This window comes from Lathamus discolor, chromosome Z, assembly GCF_037157495.1.
Source record: "Lathamus discolor isolate bLatDis1 chromosome Z, bLatDis1.hap1, whole genome shotgun sequence".
Taxonomy (NCBI): domain Eukaryota; kingdom Metazoa; phylum Chordata; class Aves; order Psittaciformes; family Psittacidae; genus Lathamus; species Lathamus discolor.
The window spans coordinates 87,838,325-87,864,499 of NC_088909.1; the positions used below are offsets into that span (position 1 = coordinate 87,838,325).

A 26,175-nucleotide genomic window follows, 5' to 3' on the forward strand; every position below is an offset into this window, starting at 1 on the left:
AGCTATTTTTAATCAGAACTTTTGCAGAATAACCATTATCTGAGGAATACATATTATTTGCAAGCAGTAGGTAATAATGGAACAGAACCAGGCATCAGCTTTCGAAATGGGGAGCTGTGGAACCATTTTGCAATGCCTGAAGAGATCTTTAAAACTCATCTAAATACCATTAAACATCTGCCCTTTTTCTTTCATTGATTTAGACCATTTCTGAAGACTCATGATTCAAAAAGGTAAAGATGGCAATTTAAAAACCATGGGCAAAGATTTCTCCCTGGGGAACTATTCAGAAATGCAGCCACCAGTCCCTGATAAGTGATGAATCTGCTCTGGTATTGCTTTCAGTACAGTATAAATTTATCTAGCATTATCTCCAAGTAATACATGCATCATTTCACTCAAAGAAAGGACACTACAGCTTTACCAGTGAACAAAGGAAGTAAGTAGAGAAAGATATAAAAAAGTAGGTTGCTCTTCTCTGCAGAGGAAGTAAAATATGTGAACATTATAAATACTGCAGACATAATTTAACAGCTTACTTGAAAATACAATTCTTTGTTTCAGGATAATTGGTGTAACTGTGGTGGGTTTTCTTTGCTTTGAAATACTTCGTTTACCTATTTTAAAATTTCCTACTTTTGCACAGAAAGAATTTAAATATCTCTCAGGAGGATGATCTTACTACAGTATTTTTTAATAGTAATTAAAACGATGTTTGAAGAATCTAAACTATTAAAACCCAGATAATTTAAGAAGTCACTGTACAGTGACTTATACTGTTTATAAGTATCACTTTTTCTAAGGAGGCAGGAAAGCATTAATATGAATCAAATGGCCAGAATTATTTGGTCACAAACCTATATACTCATTAACATATAAAATACACTAAATAATTTAACCATCCAACTCTCCAATTTAACCAAAGATCAGTAATCCATATATCATACACCCCTTAGTATTTACTGACAAGCCACACTGCCCACTTTATCCTCCTTAAAAAACCCAAATACCGCATTTCAACTATCTTTGAATGCTTCAAGTTTGTTTTATATTAATATTCAATTTATGAAATGTAATTATGTGTCCTAGATGAAGTATTCTTACATAAAATAAGTATTTAGTCTGAGAAAACAGTATCCCCTATTTATATAAAGCATGTGTCTCTAGACCTCTTTCACAATAAACTTTTTAAAAGTTCAAAGGTATTATTAAACTTAGGTAGTGTCCAATTCTTGACTTATGCAGAGAAGCACTTTTATCCAAGAGGTCACAAAAAATTAATTAGTAGGATAAGGTTCAAGTGGCAACCAGGGTCAATTATACTAACCTCTCAAAGAACACTCCTAATAAAACCTTATATACTTGATCAGTGAACTATTTATGAATTGTCAAGTCTAGGCCAAATCTAGCTCTCCAAATCCAGAAGGCACCCCTTTATCTTGCAGAGAACTAAGCTACTTCTTAATCTCTTCCAGTACCACATGGAAAATAATACATACATGCATTTTCCCAAATCGCCTGGCTTCTTTGCTGCACTCTGAATCCAAGCAAAAAGAGCCAAAGCTGCTTTAATCTATACTTCAGATAAAAATACTACTAGATTTGGATGAGGAATTTCTTCTGTGAAGGCAGGAAGCAGAATAATAACTGGCTTGACTGTCTTATCTGTTAGCCTAATACAAATATAATCTGTAACAATATCCAATCTAATTGAATTAGATCTAATCGAATTACTGACAACATATGGCAGTGCTAAACTTCACAAGCTGTTGAAGTTGAACAAAAAAGTTTTCTTTTAACACACAATACACTGCTCCTTCAAAGAAATGTGATCTTGCATCATGAAAACTGGTTTAAAAAAAATAAATTTGATCGTGGTGTTTTGCTATTGTGTTAACAAGTGACCACCTAGAGATCATCCACATTCTGGGTCATAACACAGAAGATAAGCAGCACAAGTTAGACTTATTTTCCATGATGGCATTTCTACTAATTTCTTCCAATTGCAGGACTAACACTGAACACAATGAACCAATTTCCATCTGTCACCGGTGATAGAATGTGGTCTCAGGATGAAAAAGATGATGGTCTGGTTAGGAGTCAGAAGCAATTTTAGTTTTCCCCATGCTGTCCTTAAAAGAAAGATCAGGCAAACAAAAACTCTGCAGTTCCAATTGGAACCCAAATTCTCCCTACATAAGCCCTCAACACGGACACATAAATTACCAAGAAAAACAAGTATTTGCAGTTTTAATAGGAATGGGAGATGTTCTTCTCAGGGACTCCAAGATGTGGGAGCCTGAGGGCACTGAAGGGCATATAACAGCTCAGCCTAGGTTTCATTTATACCTATGGTTGGCTAACAGTTGCCATCAAATTATACTAGCAAATTTCAGCTAGAGCTGAAGAAAAAATGTTGCATTGCCAGGCTGGAAGATGACAAGTACTACTGACACAGTGTGTTTGTGAACGATATTCACAAAAGAAAGATCTCATATAGCCATTTTAATGCCTTTGAGCTTGTGAGGGTACTGTGAGGCATAGCAAATGCTTGTTCTGCTACCATTTTTACATTAACCCTTTTCTGGTATAGAGATTATAAACACACCGAGAAGGAAGAATCTAGGTGGATAGCTGGACCACAAGATGCACTTACCTTCCAGAGGATCTTTATTTAAGCCCAGCTGGCTAATAATGTATCGAGGGATGTCTGTTTTAATGCCTTGTCCCTCTTTAGCATGGCCTTCAGCTGCTTCCAAAAGATAGTAAAACTCTTCGGGATCAAATTCCTAGGGGAAAAAAGAAAAAAAAAAAAACCACAGAAAACCACCATCATTCTCTGTGTAGAAATGGAAGTCTTGAAGTCAAACATAAAATCTTCCTTTGCTTCTTCTATTGCAAATATTTGCCATTTCCCTTACTAAAACCAATACTACTTTATTCTATTACTAGTAGTCTATTACTCTATTATGATTCCTATACAACACACTAAGCAATGAAGTTCCATACCATTACTTTAGAGCACTACCTTGTAAGAATAAGTTCACTGCCCTCAGAACTTCCTATAATATGCAGAGTGAAATGTCCTATAACCACCAGCAATAAGATTTCCCATACAGAAGACTATCTCCCTACAGTTGCATGCATATATAAATCCACTACTGAAATGAAGAACCTATGTAAATGTATTTCTTTCCACTTTGATTCCAAATGAAATTCTAAATGAAATTTTGAAGTATTTTTAATCAATATATGTGCACCAGCATTTGTAGAAAATACAGTTAAATAAATCACTAACTCTAGAACGAAGCCAAAATTCTAAGTTGCTGAAAATAACCTCTGAACTTCATTGATCCAATTGTTCCAAATCTAGAAATTAAACATCCTCCTTTGGGAGCCAATTATATTACAGCTATCATTTATACTATGCCTAAAAGACGAGCATCAAAGAGGAATAAAAACACAAACTCAAAACCCTGCCTATCCCCCAAGTCTCTTGGAAATACATTTATTTTACTGCCTTCTAGATTATAAAAATAGGAAAGCACTGAAAGGAACAAAGAAGTTTCTAAAATGGTTTGTTTGTTGTTTTTTTTTTTTAAACAGACTTTCTCTATATACAGGTATGAATTAATACCAAAACATCTCTAACATAACCACTGCAATCTTCAAGACATTTGTGCCAACCATAGATCACAACAGGCACAATGCTTAATAGAGCAAGAGCCAGTCAGAGAGATGAAACATTGATTTAACAAAAACAAGACTTTTTCCTGGAGTATGTCAGTGCTGTCAACAGTGACTGTGGAAGTCAGGCAGACTGCCAAGCTAGTTAGCTTCCCCAGTGGTCACTCCGCAGCTTGCCATAACTCCATGTGGCTGTAGCTTGCGTGCTGAGCCACAAGGCTCCTGTCCTAGCTCCTCAGTCTACCTAGGACTCAGGAACAAAATGTCCCACCCTGGAAAATAGCTTGAGAAATTAAGTATCCTGTTTCATTTTGGAAGCCTCCAAACTGCTGTGGCTAGTAGAAGAGTTACAGTCCATCTACAATGAAATGTCTTTGGAATTTTCAGTCTTGTGGAAACAATCTTAAATTCATTTGTCATGAAACAATTTTCATCATTTCCAGCCTAATCAAAAGAACTCACCAGAAACCCCATGAACATGAACTGCTCAAATCCTGTCATGGAGCATAAAGTCTCATGATGCTGCTGAACTGCTAAAAAATCTGCATTACATGCTGCTTTAGCCTGTCTCTCCTATCTCACATGCTGTCCCCAGCCATCTCTCTTACATGTTACTCCTTGGCACTGACAAACACAACAATGTGATGATGTATGCCAAGAATTTGGGCAAAGAAGAGATTCAGAGCGGCCCTGCAGAGAAGGACTTGGGGGTGCTGGTTGATGAGAAAATGAACATGAGCCGGCCGTGTGCGCTCACAGCCCAGAAAGCCAACCGTATCCTGGGCTGCATCAAAAGGAGCGTGACCAGCAGGTTGAAAGAGGTGATTCTTCCCCTCTACTCTGCTCTTGTGAGACCTCACCTGGAGTATTGTGTGCAGTTCTGGTGTCCTCAACATAAAAAGGACATGGAACTGCTGGAACAAGTCCAGAGGAGGGCCACGAGGATGATCAGGGGACTAGAGCACCTCCCGTATGAAGACAGGCTGAGAAAGTTGGGGCTGTTCAGCCTGGAGAAGAGAAGGCTGTGTGAAGACCTCATAGCAGCCTGCCAGTACCTGATGGGGGCCTATAGGGATGCTGGGGAGGGACTCTTAGTCAGGGACTGTAGTGACAGCACAAGGGGTAACGGGTTAAAACTTAATCAGGGGAAGTTTAGATTGGATATAAGGAGGAAATTCTTTCCTGTTAGGGTGGTGAGACACTGGAATCGGTTGCCCAGGGAGGTTGTGAGTGCTCCATCCCTGGTAGTGTTCAAGGCCAGGTTGGATGAAGCCTTGTGTGGGATGGTTTAGTGTGAGTTGTCCCTGCCCATGGCAGGGGGTTGGAACTAGATGATCTTGAGGTCCTTTCCAACCGTAACTATTCTATGATTCTATGATTCTAATTCCTATCTACCTTCATCAGGAAGGCATCATCGTCTCCTTACCTGCTGCAGTGGCCGATATACAGCATCTCCTCCACTTGCTAGTAAGTCAAGGTATAATTACAAAACAGATACTTCTAATCATATGAATGTATGTGTGTGCCTGTACACATCCATCTAAATATACACACACATATACACATACACAGACGCAAATCACTAAAAGCAACAGATTTCTGATCCTTACAACTCCATGTTTCATTTTCCACATACAAATGGATAAAAAACTTTCCGTGTTTGCCAGTAGCTCTTGGCACATACAAAACTGAAAAAGATTTATTCATATGATTATCAAGTGAATAAAAATAGAAATTCACATATCATAATCATCTGAGGCAGGATCACCATCAAAAACCAGACAGCATTACTGCATGGTATCTGAAAATTCTCTCGACAAAGTGCTGGATTTATTTCCTGTAATGCTACAAACTTTAAGAGGCTGAAGCCTTCCATACCTAGTATCGATTTCAGTCAGACATTCTAAAATAACAGCCAATATTATTCAAAAGTTTCCAGAGGGATGCTATGGAAAAACATTGTTTGTGTAAGACTACATGATTCCTGTTTATGGAATGGGCTTAATACCTTTTTGAATGAGAATCATGCTGGTTTGTGAGAGTAGACCTAAATTTTTTTTCAAAAACCTGCCTCTGCAGAAACCTATCATGCAGTGTTGTTACATCTCTGCTTATGTCTCCTAAAGATCCTCTATGAAATAAGAACAGTAAGTAAGCTGTGCTGGCTTTCTCTGCAATTGCTGCTCTGAAACTCTCAGATATGAGACACAGTCATCTGGCCTTGTGATACTGTCTTCCCAGCTGCATCAGCAGGCCCAGCGAAAGAGGCATACGGATATACAACAGCTCTGCTTGAAGCATGATAAGCTTCAAAGGAAGCAGCACAGGATAAAATCCCAGGGGCAGAAACCGGGGACTAAGTGAATGGAGATTTGGACTGGCTAGCTATTAAATTTAGCATTTAGGGACATTGAACTATTGGGCAAATAGGTCACCGGGAGAGAACCTGAATTAAAAAGCTAAAGACAATAATAATGCTGGGGGAGAGGGTTAGGTGGAGAGAGCCAGCCAATCATGAAAGGGAAGGACAACCATCATGAAGAAGCCTGTCAGCTCACAAGATGTATTTAAGGGAAGTTCTGGATGTGTGATGATAGAGGATGCAGAACAGAACTAAAACAAGACACTGAATAAGAAATTGGGTGTAGAGGTGGAGAAAGACTATGCTAACCCTGGAAATGAAGCAGGGAAGATCACACTAGATATGAGGATTTCTGGGTTCAGGACAAAGAAGTAACGCAAGTTTGGATTCAATAGCAGAGGTAAGACATGCTAAAGCATCCTCTTCTCTACAGCCTGCCTTTAAACATCTCTTACATGCTGATTCAAGCACCTTATTTTAGATCCCTCTGAACTGCAAATCATGAACAAACTGCAACTAGGAACACTGAGACATGGTGTTTCCAAAACAAAAGAGAGGCAGCTCTCAAAATGCCCACAGCTGAATAAGCCAGGCTGCGGATTAAGTGTGCCACAGATGAAGAGACATAGCACAGAGCCAAAATCAGGCTGGAAAGACTTACTAGCTCAGATTCAGTGCCATGAAAATGTAGTTTGACACTTCCAGGCATAACTTGAGTCTAGCAGCAGTTAGTGGCTCTCACATAAGCCTTGCCAGCCTCAAATAGCTGTATGCTGCATCAACACTGCAATCCTGGTATTGGCAAGCACAGTGGCTCAACAAAGTCAGCTCAGGCTGCGTGCCAGGCCTGTTGGACCCAGGCTGGTTCTTACATGGTATTTGGGTGTCTGCACCATCCTCCTGAGTACACTGTGTTCTGCAAGAGTCTATTAGTTCCACTGAACAACTGAAGCACATTGCTTCTGTGCGTAGGAGTAACTTCCCACACCTGAGCCATCCCAGATCCCACAGCAAGGGCAGGCAGAGCAGAAACACACCCACATGGCCTTGCACAAGCTAGTCTGGTGACAACAGCACTATGCTCATGCATAAATCAGTTAACTCTTCTGCTCCTTCTGGTACCCAGCATAACTCCAACTACCTTTATATCCAGATGAACTAATCATTCTGCTTGTTCCCCCCAGATCAGGTACCGCAGAGCTTACTGCAAGCTGCTTATACCTCTGACAGCTATCAAGTGAAACAAAATTATGAAACTTGTAAGAAAAGGAAGAATAACAACAACGGGAAACCACAAAGCAATTACAATTCCAGAACAATCTTCCCAAGGAACAGCAAAGTCTAACAAAACAACAAAAAAAAAAAAACCAGCTGGTTTTGATCTGGAGCTTTATCTGTTGAGGAAAGGGATTCTATAACATAGTATTTGCAACAGCACAGAACCAAACACAACCAACTGCAGGAGGTCTCTGTCAGCTTCATGCAATGTTTCTGAAATAAAAGCAGAAAGGATCCCACCAACAATGAAGCCCTGTCCCACTGTTTGACAGTTATAAAGGGCCTTGAATAGTAAGTCAGGAACCTTCCTACACTAACAAGTGAAAAACACAGTAAGCATGATATTACCAGGCATTCCAGTAAGCGAGCAGGACGAGCAATAACTATCAGAATTTTTCTGACAAGTTGTTTAATAAATGCCATTTCTCCACTCTCTGATCGCTCCTGAGCCTAAAAGAGAAAAATTAAGTGATTATAAAAAAAAAAAATCACACTTGAAAAGAATATATGATATCTGTAACACCTTTCAGGGTTTGAAGCACATACTTAAGACATACAGCATGTCACTTTCAAGATGCCAACAGATACAATAAGAATTTGAGCAAGGCTGTGATTTCAAATTGAAATAATCCCATTTGTACAATTCTAACATGGAAAAAACAAAATAAAAGTGCCTACAACTGACATAATACCTACTTCTTTTTTTAAACTTATACATCAGTTTTGCAAAAGGGACTGTATTTCAATATAACATACATCTCTCTACAAGTACAGCTACATCTCAATTTGTTCATAATTTTAGGATGAAAGGAAAACTGACCTACGTAATACTGATTAACATAAGCAATGTCGATGCCAGATTTATACTGATTTCCTATGATCATATGTCATACTATAATGACAAGGACATATACATATAAGAGAGGCTCCATATAAAGGTGCATGTAGAAAGGAAGACAATGAAAAATTTGAGTTCTACAAGGATTACAACAAAGACGGTAAAACTACTATAAAAGAATGAATACATAAAAAATAGCTTTACTAACATTTGCACAATGGCCTGAACTGCATTTCAAATTTCTTCCAAACGTTTCTAAGAACCAATTATATAATTTTAGTATGCTAATGAATGCAATGAAACCATATTATTCTCCTCCTGATTAAAATATACTAATAGTCCTTCACTCAAATACCAAAGCATTTCTTTGTTCTGAATAGTAAATTGTAGTTTTTCGTCATCTCTTGCTTATTCAAAACCACAGAGAGAATTCAGAAACTAACATTTAAAAAGTGATTAATAAGGGTAAGTAATTTTCATATGATGTATCTGATTTTCTGAAGTAAAAAAACCCCAATATATTACTGCAATATACATCTTGCTCGTAGTGCAAGCACCACAATTTTAAACTCCCCCAAATATGAGAAGAATTAATCTGTGAAGTTTGAAGTAGGAAAAGAAGAAAAAGGCACAAATACCAGCTGGCATTCTGCAATAGGTTTTGGAAGACCTTTAACTGGACAGAAGCATTTGTGTTCTGCTCACTTACCAACCATGTCCAAAAAACCCTCTTTTGCAAACAAAACACCTGCCTATTTTAATAACCAGCAAAATTCAAACCACCTTCATGCTCATGTGAACAAAAGACTCATCTCAGGTCACATTTAGGAGAAATGAAGCAGAAAAGCATTCGGGTCCACCTGACTTTGACCTTAGCATTATAAAAACATTGGTGGAACAGAGCTGCTCAAACCCCAAGGAACCCTCCCCCGGTATGCAAAGTAAACACAACATGGTAACTAGCAGCAGGAGGTGCAGCTTTCTACTGAGCCTCTCAGCTGGGAACTGACAACAAATGAACTGCATGAACCCAAAGCACAACTGAGTGACCACAACTAAGTTGTGCAAAGAGAAAGCTTTCTTACTGCTAGATTTTGCTATCAACAGGTGTTAAGTAGTTGACTCAAAACTTAAATCTGACTATTTTAAGGTACTATGTTTTGCAAAACAGGAAATTTTTACATGATGAAGAATCAGCATTATAGACCACGATAAAATGAGTCTTCTGGTGTTTTCTGATTTGGTTTTGGTGGTTTGGTTTTTTGTTGTTGTTGATTTTTTTTTATAATGCATTAATTTATATGCAGACTGCAGAATAACTTGCTAGAGTAAGCTTATTTAGTCTGTTTGGAGGGGGAATATTAGCATGTTCTCCTGAGTCCACTGACTGAAGCCATTTTAAAGGATATATTCTTAACAGTGGTTCTGTGAATCTTAACTTAGACATCTTTCCTTGTATTTTGACACAATCACCAGCATAACATAATTCACAGTCAGATATCTCCAGCCAACTGGCCAACTCTGCCTGCACTTTGGCATCATAAAACTCAGTATTTCACAAGAAAGTCGCCAGTTCACACTTCCTTTTGACTAGTAAGCAAGCTGTATTTATTTTCTGTTTAAAAAACAGGGTTTTAATAACCCAGGAATAAATCAAAGATGTCCTAAATTTCGCACTGTTTTATGAAGAAAAGTTCAGAATAGAATAGTTACAGAAAACCTGTTTAGTGAATAGAAGTTTACAAGAAAGCAGCACAGAGGGGGGAAATTAAAAATAAAAAAAAAAATCAACCAAAGCCATTAGCAACCACTCCTGCATTCAAAAAAAAAAAAAAACCTCAAAAGACAATACAGAAATTAAGGTAGGCATGGTATCTTAGAACCTCAGAAAATTTCAACTCAGTATCAAATCTGCTGGTCTATCACATTAACTTTGTCTCAAAATGTGCTATCAAATCACACACAAAACTAGTACATTACATGATGTACTCATTGGTTTTAAAATGATACATTCATAAACTGCAGTCATAGAGCATTTATTTTGTCGTTTTAAGTTCCTCATTCATTTAGTCGATTATGGAAGTTTCAACACTTTCAGAAATTACATTATGTCTGTTAATAAGCAGTTTAATTATGAAAGGATTTTTATAAATATTTAAATCATTAAATAAGCTCTAGCAAAGGGAAAGCTAAGGGTTGCTTTCTCAACACAGCAGGCAATTAGTAGCGTTGATAAAGTGGAAAGTGTATGTTTCCTCATTTATCCACTGTAAATGGAATAGCAAGCCTTCTCATTTAGGGCTTATGCACACGCTTCTGTAAGCAATCTGTAACTTGCACTGAATGATAAAATGCTGTTGTTTCTGGAGTCTTTACAACCCATCTATTCCAGACTAGTATACTAGAATACCATACAGTCTCTGCAGTGGTCCTAACATAGAATAAAACTGCTATGAATACTACTTTGACAATTATTCGAGTGAACAGCCATGACTACTTCAAGACAACTCCTCTTAGGCTAACAGATTTAAATGATTTTTCAAGCAAACACAACACCATTCTCACAGCTCATACCTCCTGAAGCAATTTGTCTAATTTCTGCTGTAATTCAAGGAAGTATCGTGACGTGATGAGGCCTTGGTGAGACTTATCCAAACAATCTCGAGCCAGTTCTGTGATCTGATGGTGGGTAAAACTGAGTACTCCATCTGCCAGGGGAAGGACATTCTCTGGAGAGTGATTTGTTACAATGTCACGAAGCCTCTCTTCCATCTGAGCTGTGGCCTATAGACAAATAGATATATGATACATTAAATCAGCCAGCTTTACATTAATCTAACAGCCTCAGCGCTTAGGTTCTGTGACGTTTCTCTACTAAGACACTACCATGCTGGAATGCATGAAAAGTTACCAAGTTGGAATGCATGCAATGACTGAAGCAAAAAAGTAAGCCAACAGGAAGGCAAATTTGACAGATGATGTTTCCCCACATTACCAGTTCAGAAAAGCAACAGCCTTACTGTTCTGCTATGCAGATCCTCCCCTCTATCTGCCACTGCTGATTAACTGTGCTGATTAACTAAGCTTGTGAGAACACCCATGATTATAAAACTTTTAAGTGCAAAATAAAAAGGGGGGAAGGCAGGAAGAGAACTCACGAGGTTTTACTCTGTTCTGCTAAAATTGCAAATACTGCAGAACATCCAGAATATCTTGCCTCCTTTCAGGCAGGTTATACCACACAAATATTTCACCGGGCAGAGTCTGAATGAACACTGACTGATTAAAAGCACCACAGGCTTCCTGGTCCTGTCAGATAACATTTGCAGGTTGCTAAGTATGTCTGGTTTACTAAACCAACCTTCTGGTTCTCACAAAACTGCAGATGCTTAAAAAAAATTAAAGGTAGCTTTATTATTAAAAAGTAAATCTCACACACCTCTTAGTTCATACCTAAACTGTAAAATGGGTGGATCATCCCACATTTGAAATTGCTGCTCAATTGCTCCGCAAATTCTGACAAATCTCTCTCTTCATGTATCTATGAAGAAATTTCTTCTATTTTTACACACTTTTTGTAACAGTATCAGCTTTACTATATATTATGTTCCAGGGACTGTCAAAATCCTAGAAGCAACCAAGACCGCAGGGCTCTGAGCTACACACCTGGACCTAGGAACTCATTTGTGTCTCAGACCCTCAGACCTCTGCATGTTACAGCAACACATCCCCATTTGGTATCTCATAGTTAGACCTCCACACCTGTGTAGTGATCTTCACAGTTAAATTAACTATATAATGAGTATTTGGGAAAAGGAATAAATGTCACTTAAACAAAAGTATTTGCAGGTGTATCAGCAGATGCTGCACAAGACTTCTCAACAGAAACCATTTTTCATTTATTCAGTAAACATTTGCCCGAAGTACACACCACCTATATAAATCAAATGTACCATCAGTTACCAATCAGCAGAATATTACCACCGTGATTCATTTCAAAACCAGTTCAGCAGCTTTGCCAAATTGTCCAGTTCTCAGCAGGGATTTTCTTTATTGTGATTTTATCTTTGTAGTAAGAGTTCAGTGATGGTTTATGAAAACTATTACCGGGTTGGATCATTAGTTCTCATGAAAAAGAACCCATCACTTACTTAAAACCTATGCAGCCTAACAATTTAGATACTAGGTATCTTAAATATAACTCATTACCTTTGGGAACCTTTCTTTGTAGACATGGTTCATCATAATTATTTCATTGTCACAGCAGGCAGGAGAACGTCCAGGGCTGCAAGCAAAGCAAATTAGTCCTTTAAACTTCTCTCAGCATGAGCTACAATTACTTACTATATTTTTGTACAGTTTATTTGCAACAAAAAGTCAACATAGGCTTTACAGGAAAAATGCATTCTCTGATATGGTACATTTGGTTCATTTCTGCCATTTCTGACTAGGCCTTAAAGGTTATTTAATGTTATATTTAATGCTTGACATCTAACTGCTAACTACATTCTTAGTTTGTAACTACCCTTCAGGATACAGGCAGTTTTGCAACACTTGTGAACATCACCTCTTTCTCAGAAGGGCAGAGATATATTTAACTTTTAATTGTGGCTATACCTGCCTCTTTGAAGGTTACGTGCAATCAAAATAGCTATAACTGAACAAGAACTGTTAGCTACAAGTGAAAATATTAAGAATGAGCTTGTTGGTTTGTTTGGGGGTTTTGCTGTTGTTTCTTTGTTGTTTTTTTGTTGTTTTTTTTTTTTTAATCAAAACTACCAATTTTCAATCTGACTAGCAGATAAAGGCAGCAACTTCCTACAATTAATGCCAAACATATGCATGAGTTCCATCCATGCTGGGGCACTGTGCCTCTAAGAAAAGCGTGAGACTTGCAGGGAAACAGTCCATATAAGGTACCCATGGCCTCAGCTAACCTACAAAACTGCTTTCTGCAATCATGACCCTCTCTGTCCATTGTAATTGCCTTTGAAAAATTTCTATCTAATTTTCCAGTTGGTGACACTAGCCCATTCAGTCTGGTCTAAAAGATGAGCAACAGGTAAAACCCACAAAGGGGATTCTATCCTCTAGGAGTGACTTTATCATAATGTGTACATAGGGGTTTCCTGCATGAGCAAAAGAACCCAAGTTGCCAGGGCAGGGGAACCTCAATCTAGGCCCCCTCCTACCAGTTTAATGCCAGTGCCAGCAAAGAGATGCCTAAAGCCTGGAGAGCAATAGCATGCCAGCAGGAGTGCTGAAGAGCAGCTTAAAAGAACTCTTGCCACTCCAGACAGTATGTCAGCTTCATAGAGACCCCAACTTAAATGCCTCTGCGCCAGTGCATGCAGCATGGGGAATAACAAGGGGAGCTGGAAATGTTCACATGCCTGCAGGGCTTATTAGCATCATGGAGACACAGTGGGATGGCTCCTGTGGAGTGCTAGAATGGAAGGATACAGGCTCTTTAGGAAGGACAGGTTGAGGATATGACAAAAGGGTGCCACCCTCTATGTCAGTGACCAGCTGGAGTTTGCAGAGCTCCAATTAGAAACGGATGAGAAGCTGACCAAGAGCTTATGGGTCAGGATTAAAGGGAGGGCAGGGACAGGGAACTTTACAGTGCGGTCTGCTACAGGCCACCCAACCAGGAAGACTGAGTGAATGAGGCCCTCTATAGACAGATAGGTGCAGCCTCACATTCACAAACACTGGTTCTCCTGGGGGACTTCAACCACGCCAACATCTACTTGAGGGACAACACAGCAGGGCATAAGAAATCCAGGCGGTTCCTGGAATGCGTTGATGATAGCTTCCCCTGTCACTTGGAGAAGGAAGTTACGAGGAAGGAGGCTGTGCTGGACCTTGTTCTCACCAACACAGTGGGTAATGTGAAGCTGGAGGGAAGCCTTGGCTGCAGTGACCATGAAATGGCGGGGTTCAAGATCCTGAGAGCAGCAAGGAGGGTGCACAGCAAACTTGCTACCCTGGACCTCAGGACAGTGGACTTTGGCCTCTTCAGGGACCTGCTTGGTAGGGTACAATGGGATGAAGCCCTGGAGGGAAGAGGTGCCCAAGCAATCTGGTTAGTACTCAAGGATCACCTCCTGCAAGCTCAGTGGTGATGCATCCCAACAAAGCAGCAAGTCAGGCAAAAACAGCAGGAGGCCTGGGTGGATGAACAAGAGCTCCTGGACAAATTCAAACACAAAAAGAAACCTAAAGAGGGTGTACGCAGATAGTCTTAGAGGTATATACACAAATTGCCCAAGCAGCCAGGGATCAGGTTGGGAAAACTAAAGCCCTGGTAAAGTAATCTGGTCAGTAATGTTTAGGGCATACAAGAAAAGCTAGTAAGCCAGTGATAAAAGGAAGATAAGAGAAGATGCGGGCCGTCCTCTGGAAGGGAATGGGAAACCTGGTGACGCAGAACACAGAAGGCAGAGGTACTCAACAACTTTTTTGCCCCAGGCTTCACTGGCAAGAGCTACAGTCACGCTTCCAGCAGGAGAAGATGGGGACTGGGAGAATGAAGAACTGCCTGCTGTAGACGATCAGGCTTGAGAACATCTAAGGAACCTGAAGGTGCACAAGTCCATGGGAATTCAAAACAGGCATCCAGGGGTCCTGAGGGAACTGGCGAGCGAAGTGGCTCAGCTACAGTCCATCATCTCTGAGAGCTGTGGCAGTCCAGTGAAGCTCCCACTGACTGGAAAAGGGGAAACATAATCCCCACTTACGAAAAGGAAAAAAAGAAGACCCAGGGAACTACAGGCTAGTCAGTCTCACTTGGGTGCCCAGCAAGATCATGGACTTGATCCTCCTGGAAACTATACTACTGCACATGGAAAATAGGGAGGTGATTGGTGGCAGCCAACATGGCTTCACTAAGGGCAATTCATGCCTGACAAATTTGGTGGCCAGGGTTACAGTGTTGGTGAATAAGGGAAGAGCAACTGATGTCATCTACCTGGACTTGTGGCAAGACATCTGACACCACTCCATATGACATCCTTGTCTCTAAACTGGAGACACAGATTTGACAGATGGACCATGTGTTGTATAAAGAACTGGCTAGATGGCTGCATGCAAAGAGTTGCAGTCAGCAGCTCGATGTCCAATTGGAGACCGGTGACAAGTGGTGCCCCTCAGGGATATAGTTATAACATCTTTGTCGGTTACATGAGCATTGAGTGCACCTTCGGCAAGTTTGCTGATAACACCAAGCTGTGGGCTTTGGTTGGTATGTTGGAGGGAAGGGATGCCATCCAGAGGGGCCTAGACACACTTGAGAGGCGGCCACTGCCAGCGTCATGAAGGCCAAGAGCAAGGTCCTGTACCTGGGACAGAGCAATCCCAGGCACAGCTACAGGTTGGGCAGAGACTGGACCGAGATCAGCCCTGAGGAGAAGGACTTGGGAGTGCTGGTTGATGAGAAGCTCAACATGACCTACCAGTGTGTGCATGCAGCCCAGAAAGCCAAACACGCACTGGACTGCACCAAAAGGAGCATAACCAGTGGTTTGAGGGAGTTCATTCTTCCCCTCTACTCCACTCCCATGAGACCCCACCAGCTGTGTTTAGCTCTGGGCCCTCCAGCATAAGAAGGATGTGGAGATGTAGGACCAAGTGAGGAGGCCACAAAGATGCTAGGAGGGCTGGAGAACCTCTCCTGTGAAGATAGGCTTAAAGAGTTGGGCTCTTTAAGTCCCCCTGCTCAGGACAAGGGGGAATGGCCTTAAGCTGAAAGAGGGTAGATTTAATTCAGGTATTAAGAAGGAATTCTTTACTGTGAGGGTGGTGAGGCACTGGAACAGGTTGACTGGAGGAGTTGTGAATGCCCTGTCCCTGGGAAGTGTTCAAGGCCGGGCTTGACTGGGCTTTGATGAACCTGGTCTAGTGGAAAGTGTCCCTCCCTATGGCAGGGGGGTTGGAACGAGATGATCTTTCACATCCTTTCCAACCCAAATGAAGGGAAGTCTATGATTCTGCAGCTGGCTTTTGGCTTTCTAAAAAGACAAAAATGAAAGCTAAAGATATCACCATGGTGGGTCCTTTAACTGACAGGGACACTCTGTTACGGACATCCACAGGCAAAACCACTGAGGAGGGTAGGTGCTCTTTATGACGTTTCTTTCTAGATAGTTCTAGGATATAATACATTTTGAACTTGTTTTGCAAATAAAGACTTTATTCTGTGAACAGTTTGAACTCTGGAAGAGAACCAGTGCTACTGTAAGATCAGTAATGACAAGCTTTTCAAGGCCAGGTTGGATGAAGCCTTGGGTGGGATAGTTTAGTGTGAGGTGTCCCTGCCTATGTCAGGGGGGTCGGAACTAGATGATCTTGAGGTCCTTTCCAACCTTAACTATTCTATGATTCTATAATTCTAAGCTCATTAAGAGTTCACGAGGGTTAGCTGCCTTCTATTAAGGCCTAGTTTACAACATTAAGTGGTTTACAACCACTGAAGTAAAACCATCATTAAATCCAGAAGCAAGAATCTAAAAGAACTATTAATAATTCAGACTCAGATGCATACTTCCTCTATTATGCTTTAGCAATTTAAAAAACAGTGAACATCCCCAATTTGCAAAACTGTGATGCTGCAGAATACATTAATTTAGATGCAACCCTTATTTCCAGGTAGACAAACTCACCTGAGACTTCGGGACCGTGGGCGCATTGCAGTGGTCCTGCACCTGTTATCACTGGCAATGCTCTCAGTGGTACAGAAATGTTTAGACAGAAAATGTAGCTCGTCAGGTGTCGGTTGGTATGGTAACTGGTGTAGCTTCTCTTGAGATGAGCAGGATGACTAGAAGAGCAGAACAGAACAGAACATAAGCTTCTACTGGAGAAAAAAAACCAAAACATTTTCAAGACCATATTCAGTGCTTATGAATAAAGCCTTTCAATTTAAAACTTACAGGGACTGTTTCCCATGACTGACTACCGCTTTAAAGAAAATAAATAATTAGTCTCAACTTGAAACAGCTAAATATAGAGTAAACAAACTACTTCAGTCCCAAAAGAAAGTGACACTGCATTTCAAAAAACTTCATTTCCTGTAAGTTTAGATGACATCTAATGTCAGTACATATGCAAATATGTAAGAATAGCTAAAATGGGTCTGCTCAAAATTATTTGAATAGGACAGAATAAGCACGGTAACCGCAGAGTGTAACTTATTGACACAACACAAAATTGTCAGTTATGTAACGAAAGTACTTCATTATCCATATTTAAGACATTATTGATGCTTTAAAAAATAAAATTAAATGTAATTTCGGTCATTGCTGACAAAAATTGCTATTTTCTTGTAAATCCCTATACATTCAAAATGCAGTGAAAGGACCTAATAAATTTATCAGTAACATTATTAATGCATTTATGAAGACAGTTCTATGGCTTACAAAAGTGAAAGGATGTACACCCAAACCATCCACTTCGTGTAAAAATGGAATATACAGACAAGTATGAAATTTGAAGTTCTACCACAATTAACTAACCTTGTGAAACTGCATGTGTAAAACAGTACTATATAATGCAGTGCATGTGATGATCATATTTTACTGTCTTTTCTACAGCGCAGCTAGCTACCTGAGCCACTCAAAACGCCTGGAGGCAAAACTTTCAAACTACTTCACTAATACTGGATTTGATGTCCTTTTAAAGAACACGTACATAGTTCAATGCATTAACTATAGTGTAGTTAATGGCTAGCATAGGCAGAGAAACACTCTGTTTCCAGTTCCTAAACTAGTTTCCAAGACAGCTCATCCACAAATATCCTTGTATGACTGCACAAAGCTGACTGGTAGCATGCAGCCACTCCATTCATTTTACCTGCAGAGAAGAAGTCAAAAACTTGCATGTCTTTCTGGAGCTCTTCAGTCTCCAGCTAGCTTTTTTTAAAAAACAGTAGTTTCTTTTGTATCTAAATTTTCATGTACACATTATTGTTCTTATCTGTCTTCTCATACAGGACACCAAAGCCCCTGCCTTTTCTTGGAGGCCAACTCAGTAAGAGCTTCTTTGCTATATCAACTCTAGTGATGGAAATCACTACTTTTGTACTGTACAAACATTGCCGTACGTCAGCAGGGTTATATCCAGGCAGGTAAGCACATAAGCTAAACAATCCTCTTAATTTCACAGCAACTTTTGTGGTAAAGGCTGAACATAGCCTGAGTCCTAGGAACTGTAGAAGAGCATACTTACCACACTAACTCTCATGAAGTTATCTCTTAAAGGCAAAAAAGAAAACCTACTGCTGGGAAAGATTAACTCACACAGGACTGGTCTTTGTGGGAAGGCTGCATCACATCAGAACAAGACAAAGTTAGCAAGACTGCATTACCTTGCTTTGCTGCAGGCTAAGAACCACACACAGACCAAGAATCTAACACAGTTCACATGACAAGCAGTAACTTGTCAAATCACTGAAACTCAGCCCTAGCACATTACATTACATGCATAATTCACACAGCATAGATAAATTCTTATCTCACACTATGGCAGCTAATTGCAGTTAACTTCATGGTGTATTTCCTACAGCCATGCTCCGTAAGATGAAAGATGCTCTAGACCATGGAAATTTCCCAATGCAGGCCATTACAGATGTCTATTTCTATAAAATCAATCTCTGCCTCTTCAGCTTCAGGAGATTCTGGGAACACCAGGAGGACAATAGCTTGTATCACAGTTTTCTTCATAAGAAGTGTCACAGTGTCTAGATCCAATAGGATTAAAGTGAGATTCTTCTGTTCACTAACAACTCTCAGTTGTTTCAGCACCATCACAGGCACAGGATGTGTTTTCTTGAAGGTCTACAATTCTGATCTCTATGCAAATCCAAACCCTCATAGCAAAATTCTTTACAAAATTAGGTCTCCTGGCATCCTATAACAGCTGCTACAAAAATTACTTAAGATTTAACATGCTTTTAATTTGCACAACCAGAGTGCATCATAGCAATCCAAATTGTTTTTCTAACACATAAAGGCAAATTTGCAGCCAACACCACATAATGCAACTCCAAAGTCTCTTTCCTCATCTCCTACCCTACTTCCCCACCCAAAGAAGCTTCCAAGAATATAATCTACTGGCAAAAATATGCAACTGAGTATTTTCTCATTTTATACTTTTTTATAGGCTTGCTCTCCTAGAAGACACAAAATCATCCTAAATGCATCTCTTAACTGGCAAGATGTGATCCAACTTTAATGGAATACAATCAAGAGTTTCTTTTCAAATAAATAATCTTAGCAGGAGATATTTTCATTGGACTACAACATCATTGTGAAAACTGGTGTATGTGGTACTTGCACCACTTCCAAACCCATGCACTTCCATTAAATTGGGAATTCCATCAGTCTCTCCACTTCCAATATTATAAAAAGACAAAAACCCACAGGCTAACAAGAAACAGTGAACCACTGAGCATAATCATGATTACCTCAGACCCTTCTGCCACTGCTTTGACTTTCAGTTGCTTTTAAAGTTGTTCTGTACTGTGATGTGCAAAAAACTGTTTCTGATCTCCAGTTAATATATCTATGGATTAACATGAACCTTATTTATCCAGCACTGAAAAGGGATCGTTCTGTACGTACACTTAGGCTATAGTGTGTGAAGTGGTCCCTCATTACCTGTAAGTATTTCTAAGAAAGTGAAGGAAGAGGTTGCACACTGCTAGCTGCTTCATCATGTACTTTTGAATCATGTACTTTTGATTCTGAAAAAGTACATGAAAACAGCTACATGGGCAAACTTCCAGTCTTCGTTTTCTCTTTTTATTCCATGTATATCGTCCAAAAGGAAGTGAAAAACATCTCCAAGAAGCAAAGAAATAGTGGCTAGATTTAAAATTCAGAGGCTATCCTAGTGCTCTTGCACGGGCTCATCAGCAGTAGAGGATTCTTGGCGAAGGGGAGCATGGTGGCGTGAAAAAACCTCGCAACAAACTAACCATAAGAAATGCATGGCATAAATTCCCTATCGGTGGTTTCTTAAAAAAAAAAAAAAAATCAAACTTATTTATTGGAAAAGCAGATTTCTTTCCACAAGTCAGAAGCTGTTTGTTCAATGTTGGGGAAGAAATGTATTTCAATATTTATAAAATGTGGTCTGCTCACAAAATATCAAGGGAGAACTCAACTGTCTATTATGAAGTTAAGGTATCTAAGTCCATAAATGGCAGTGCTGTATTTTTTCATAAGTGCAAAACCAATGTAAAACTACTCCACATTCCAGGACACATACACTAGACAGTAAACTTAAGTGAGAATGAAGTATATGAACTAGAATTACCGTTTTAAAATTGAAGATGTCGAAGAAAAAGCACATGAGCACAGACTGAAAATTAAAACTGTGTTTTGATATGTTTATGACACAGCTTTTCATTTCCTTTCTAGCACAACATGTTTCTTGCAACAATGTTGTGGTTGCTACAGCAATTACTTCTTATCTGACATAAACTTCTTTACACAATATATTCTAAGTGAAGAGCACAGCATATTAAGTCCAGTTCCAATGAGAAGCGTACAAACATGCACTATGGAAAGTGGTTAGGGAATGAATGTGAAACCAAGCAATTTGTTTAGAAAAGCAAGATCTACACAGGAAGGAAAGCAGAGGTCAAAAATCAGTGTGGCTGAGGAACAGTTCTTAAGATCCATGAAATTCTTAAGCCTGGTTTGAAGCAGGAATTGAATTAACTCTCTAGAAGCTGTTGTGGACAAAAATAAAGTAAGAGTTGATTATAACATAAAATGTGTAATATATAGAGCTCAACTATTTCACAAAAGAAACAACACACCTAGGAAAAGAGAATGTTTACTTAAACTGTAAGAGAAACATTTACAAAAAATCAGGTATGAGGTGTCCGGTAAAATGTATAAAAGGTAAAAAAGAAAAACATATACCATTTTTACCATAAAAGGTAAAAAAGCAAGGCTAAAGATACAAAACAATTTTTGAAGAGTTATAGTTGCATCTACAGGGACCAAGCCCTTTACCGCAGAAGATGTAATGTAACTGCCAAAATGCCAACTATTTACTATTTCCAAAGCAGGCTTTCTCCACAGCGTTACTTTCCCAGTCCTTCTTGTGTGACTATCACAACAGACAGCTAAATTCCAGGCTGTGACATGAGCCAGTACTGTGTAGAAGTACGAATGTGTACTACTCCCACTGCCTAGAGCTCCTAAGTACTGAAGCAGAATCTCATGCACTGCAATGGTGCACATCATGAGTCAGATAGCACATGTCTGGCAGGGAGGCTGACACAATATCACATCAATAAGATTGCTCTAACATTCAAAAAATATCAAGATATCAAGACTTAAATTTATCCAATTGCATGTCCTAAAGATTATTCTATTCTAATTATAGCTATCTAAAATGCTAAATATTTAACCTGTTATCATGGACTAAGATCTCATTATTGCCAAAGAAAAAAGGCAAATGCATGATTCATGCCATCTTAACAGAGCAGTCTGACCTAGGATAGATGAATCATGTAAGAGAGATTTCTCTTTCTTATCAAGGCAGCCTCACTTGAAACTTGGTAACTAACTACCATATGGTTAAAATAAGGCAGTAGGTCTCCCTTCCTACTGCCCCACAGATCAAGAGGGGGCAGCTGAACACTACTCACTGACAGAAAATCTAACAAAATCACACATTGCCTTAATTTTTCTTGCACTGCAGGGAAGTAAACCAGTTTTGCATCCCATGCTACTTGAAAGTCTACCCACAACAACAAAACCCACATTGCTTCTCTTAGGAGAAGGCAATCTACATTTGAGATGATATGGCATGTATTAGAAATTTATCAGCACACGAAGTGGATACTTACAGAAACAGTTGAGCTGGGTGTATTTGTGCCATAGCCAGAAGAAGGGAGAGAAGCCAAAGACCAGCGGCGCCCATCAGTCCTGTTGTGAAACCAAGGTTAGTTTAATGAACACTGAAGTATCCTAACACAGAAACATCTATGGAAGTATTACTGTGTAAAACTGCATTCCAAAGACATGATAGAAAGAGATTTTTTAAAAAAATTAAACTTTCACAAAGCGCCACAATAAACACTCAGCAAGCATGACTTGGGCTTACACATTTTTTTCTGGTTAAAAGATCTATGAGATGAAACAACCAGAAAGTGGATGAACAGCTCCACAGAATCTGTATCTCACTGAACACACAGAAACAGAGTGTTCACAACTCTCAGGTCCATCAAATGAAAGTTAATGAGAAACAAATTAAAAACTTGTGAACAAAAGCAAATCACAGTGTTCTGAAACACATAATAACCACCACAGCCTGCTTGAAACACAGGGTAGTGCTGAAGTGACATCAGTATAGGATACCATCAAGCTAGTAATGTCAAATAACTGCAAAGAATAATGAGGTAAAAGCAAACTTGTTAGAAGTTAGGTACATAAATCAGGAAAAAATAAATTTTGCTGCAAAATTAAAGCTCACTTAAAAAAAAAAAAAAAGAAATCATGACCAAATTCAATTTCTGTTCTTCACCAGTCCAGGTGAACAACACAGAACTTGAACATTCAGAGTGACAAATCAAAAATAACCATGGGAGTCGTGTTCAGATTTTTGAAGGGGTAACATTTACCATTTACCTGTCATTTCGGTGCCCGTGACTGGAGTACAATTGTATCAAGTATGTTAAAAAAAAAAAAAAGGCAAAATAATACATAAATAACATGATAGGACAAGTTTTTATTAACAAACAGTATGATAGTGGGGGAAAGGAAAACGGGAGAATTAAAGCTGTATTTTACAGTCAGTACAAAGGTTATCTCTCAAGTCTGATTTACACAAAAAGTGTAATTCCATAAAAGAGAAACTGAAGTCACGCCAAGTAAGAAACCTTAAACCTCTTGATGCAACTCACTTACCAGCCAAGCTAACTGCCTAAAAACCCCTTTGCTTTTCTCCATTTTAACAATTTATTTCCTACTCCCATATATCCATCCACAAGCTACAACTCAAGCCTCTGGAGCTTTGAATACATACAGAGTGAGGAAAAAAAAACCTGACAGAACATAATTATTTACAATACAAGGAGAACATGTGCTAGAGGGACTGCTGACTGCATCAAGGACTGAACTATGGAAAAAAACTTCCTCCTCCATAATTTTGTTTTTAATTCATTAAGTCCCTTCCCTTCTCTCCTTCCCACAGGTATGCATGAGCTACCTCCAGATGAACAAATGAAGTCCAAAAGGAGTTTTCATTTTGACTCAGTTGCGCAAGCTAAATGCGTTCAGAGTTGAAAAGAACAAGGACTTGGAAGGTATTTAAACACAGGTGAGACCCATATATACTGCAGCTGTGAGATAAAGTATTTCCTTCCAGAGTAACTCATATTGAACAGGTTCCTGCATCACAGAGCAATTCTCACACAGAAGGACCATCAAGGACAGGGAGGGGATAACATGGGAAGTTACCTGGGAAGCAAAGACGGGAGAATAAGCAGCATCCATAAGGGAAGAAGGGAAAAAAGGGTAGCAAGCCTCTACAGCACTTTCCCCTCATACACTACTTATCCCTACCTTACCATGTGGTCCTACCCACTTTGCAGCAGCTCTGGATGTATACATACCAGCAGAAGAGGCCTAAGTGGTGGCTACCAGAGGCACAGGCTATTTCTAGGTATTGATCACCTTGCCAGATGTGGACACAGGAACCTGACACTCCTGCTTGCTGCTAAGGCTGCCTCCAACCACTGGCAGAAAGCCACCTATCCGCTGCAGCTCCCTTTCCTGCCACCACTACCTGGCGCAGCCAGCAGCAGATGAGAAACAACTGTTCTGGGAAGCCCTCCTTTCCCACATGAGGCTTCCAAGCCATTTCCTTTGCCTTTCCCTCCTTTCCTCACACCTTCAAGTTTCTTGGTATCCTCACTGAGTGGGAGGCAGTGGATGGAAAAGGAATATCCATACACATGTGACACCATGTTTCTTCAACCTGCTCTACCACACACACACACTGTTCTTCCCTTCGTCTGCATTGTCATTAAATTTACAAAATGTAACAGAAAAGGCATGAAGTCAGAAGTCTGAAAAGTGCTCTAACTAACCACAGGTCATTTTATTACTAAGATGAATCCTATGACAGGTTATATGAAGACAGTCACAACACACATACCAAATTCATGAGAATTTTTTTACACTAATGCCATTTTAAAACTAAATGTCATCAAGCATTACAGGCTCTAAAAATGGTCAAAATCCAAATGATACACTGGTAAAGAAATTAACTTTTTCCTCCTGAATTTTAAGGTTTGCAAAAACAATGATTTAAACTTTTTGTTGATTACTTGTGGGAAAGGAAGACAACTTCCGGCCTACTGTATTTCTAAGTAATGTTTGGTCTTCCACATCTGTTTTTTCCATTACAAGCTATTTCTGTGTTTAATGAATCTTTCTAAAAATATGCTCACAAACAAATGTAATCTACGAAGAGATAACATCTTTAAAAAAAGGCAAGTTATCAGAAATGAGTAGATTCAAAAGAAATATTCTAAGGTGTTGATTAAAGAAGTTACATCATATGCTATTATAAAGATTGACAAGATCTACTGTCACAGATGAATTAGATTCAGATAAAAGGATTACACAAGTAAAGATGTCTCTCCTTTGCAGCATTTAGAAGGAGTTAAAACATTTCCCTGCACTTACTTTTGAGAGCTTGTGTGTGCTACTTTTACTAAACAGACCACTCTCACTGAAAATGCAACAGTTACATGTCTGGCACTAATGACAAAGAAAGCCAAAGCATTTCAATTTCATTTTTTCCACATATATTATCGGGTCAAAATGCAAACTGCCTACCCTCCCAGGCTAAGTTAATGAAGATAAAATCTGAGGTAGGCTGACAAGATGTTAAGTGATAGGGAACCACAATGGCACGAACAGGAAGTCTCCAATGACATGCTATCAACTCCAGTTACAGTTCATTTAATAATAATTTACTTCATAGCTCACTTTAAATTCACTTTAGATCTTCAAAAATTCTACTAGCATCAATTAATCCTCCCAAAACTCTTACGAAGAGCTGCCTGTAGTACAGATTGTGGAACAGGTCAAGGTCAGGTATTAAAGGTAATGTGAGCATACCAGCTGCTGTCAGTGAAATCAGGCCTTGAACTCAGGACCTCTATAAAAGTGCTCTTACAAGTGATGCAGTTATATTGTTAAAAAAAATAAATAAATAAAATCGGGGGGTGGGGAGTAGCTTAGAATTTTCCCAGTTCTCATTCCCAGGATGAGGAGATAGTGTCTGAACTGGATCCACTACAATTAAGTAATTATATTTTTTTTGGTGTTTCATTCAAAAAGGTCCCATTGCATTGTATCAACCATCTAGTACAACTTCACTGCAGCTGAGGTTTAGGAGAGTTTATGTAAGTGAGATAGCACTTGTCATTCCAAGTGATAGACTTGACAGATGTATTTGCAATCATCTTTTAATGTCTGTGTCCAACACAATTTCCTCTATGCAAAATACATGCTGCACAATTCAAACCATCTCTTACCTTCGCGCAAAAGAAAAGTGGGCTGAGGCACTGGGAGAGAAATTCCTGGGGCTATCTTGAGGGCTGTTTCCTGTTGGGGGGATGCACAGAGAAATAATTATAAAGCGGTAAGAAAATAAAAATAAAAACAAAATCAAGCCAAAGAAAGAAGAAAAAACCGAAATGCTAAAAACCATTCAGACATACGAATCCAAACATATCCTGGCATGTTAGAAACTGATTTCAGAATGTCTTCTCTCACAGTCTCTGAGAAAATAAACTGAATCTTATTTTACTAGCATTTCATTTGTATTTGATTTTTAGTTACTGGATTTTTGTAACTCATATTTAGCTCTTTGAGAGTTCTCAGATTTATTTGAGAAATGAAGTTTAAAAAAACCACAGTATATTAGCTTGAAAGAAACAAGGTTTTTTTACATCACACAAAACATTTGAAAGATA

General features: G+C 39.2%; 1 protein-coding gene across 1 annotated transcript in view; it reads right to left on the reverse strand.

Moving 5' to 3' along the window:
- The window catches only part of MAST4 (microtubule associated serine/threonine kinase family member 4), a 111,479-nt gene that overhangs the window by 42,044 nt on the left and 43,260 nt on the right, over positions 1–26,175 (reverse strand). The window contains exons 4-10 of the mRNA XM_065664024.1: positions 25,735–25,804; positions 22,033–22,111; positions 16,829–16,986; positions 12,375–12,450; positions 10,740–10,949; positions 7,676–7,777; positions 2,657–2,789 (exon numbers count right to left, since the gene is read on the reverse strand). Of these exons, the coding sequence (XP_065520096.1) occupies positions 2,657–2,789; positions 7,676–7,777; positions 10,740–10,949; positions 12,375–12,450; positions 16,829–16,986; positions 22,033–22,111; positions 25,735–25,804 (828 nt within the window). The remainder of the gene's footprint in view (positions 1–2,656; positions 2,790–7,675; positions 7,778–10,739; positions 10,950–12,374; positions 12,451–16,828; positions 16,987–22,032; positions 22,112–25,734; positions 25,805–26,175) is intronic.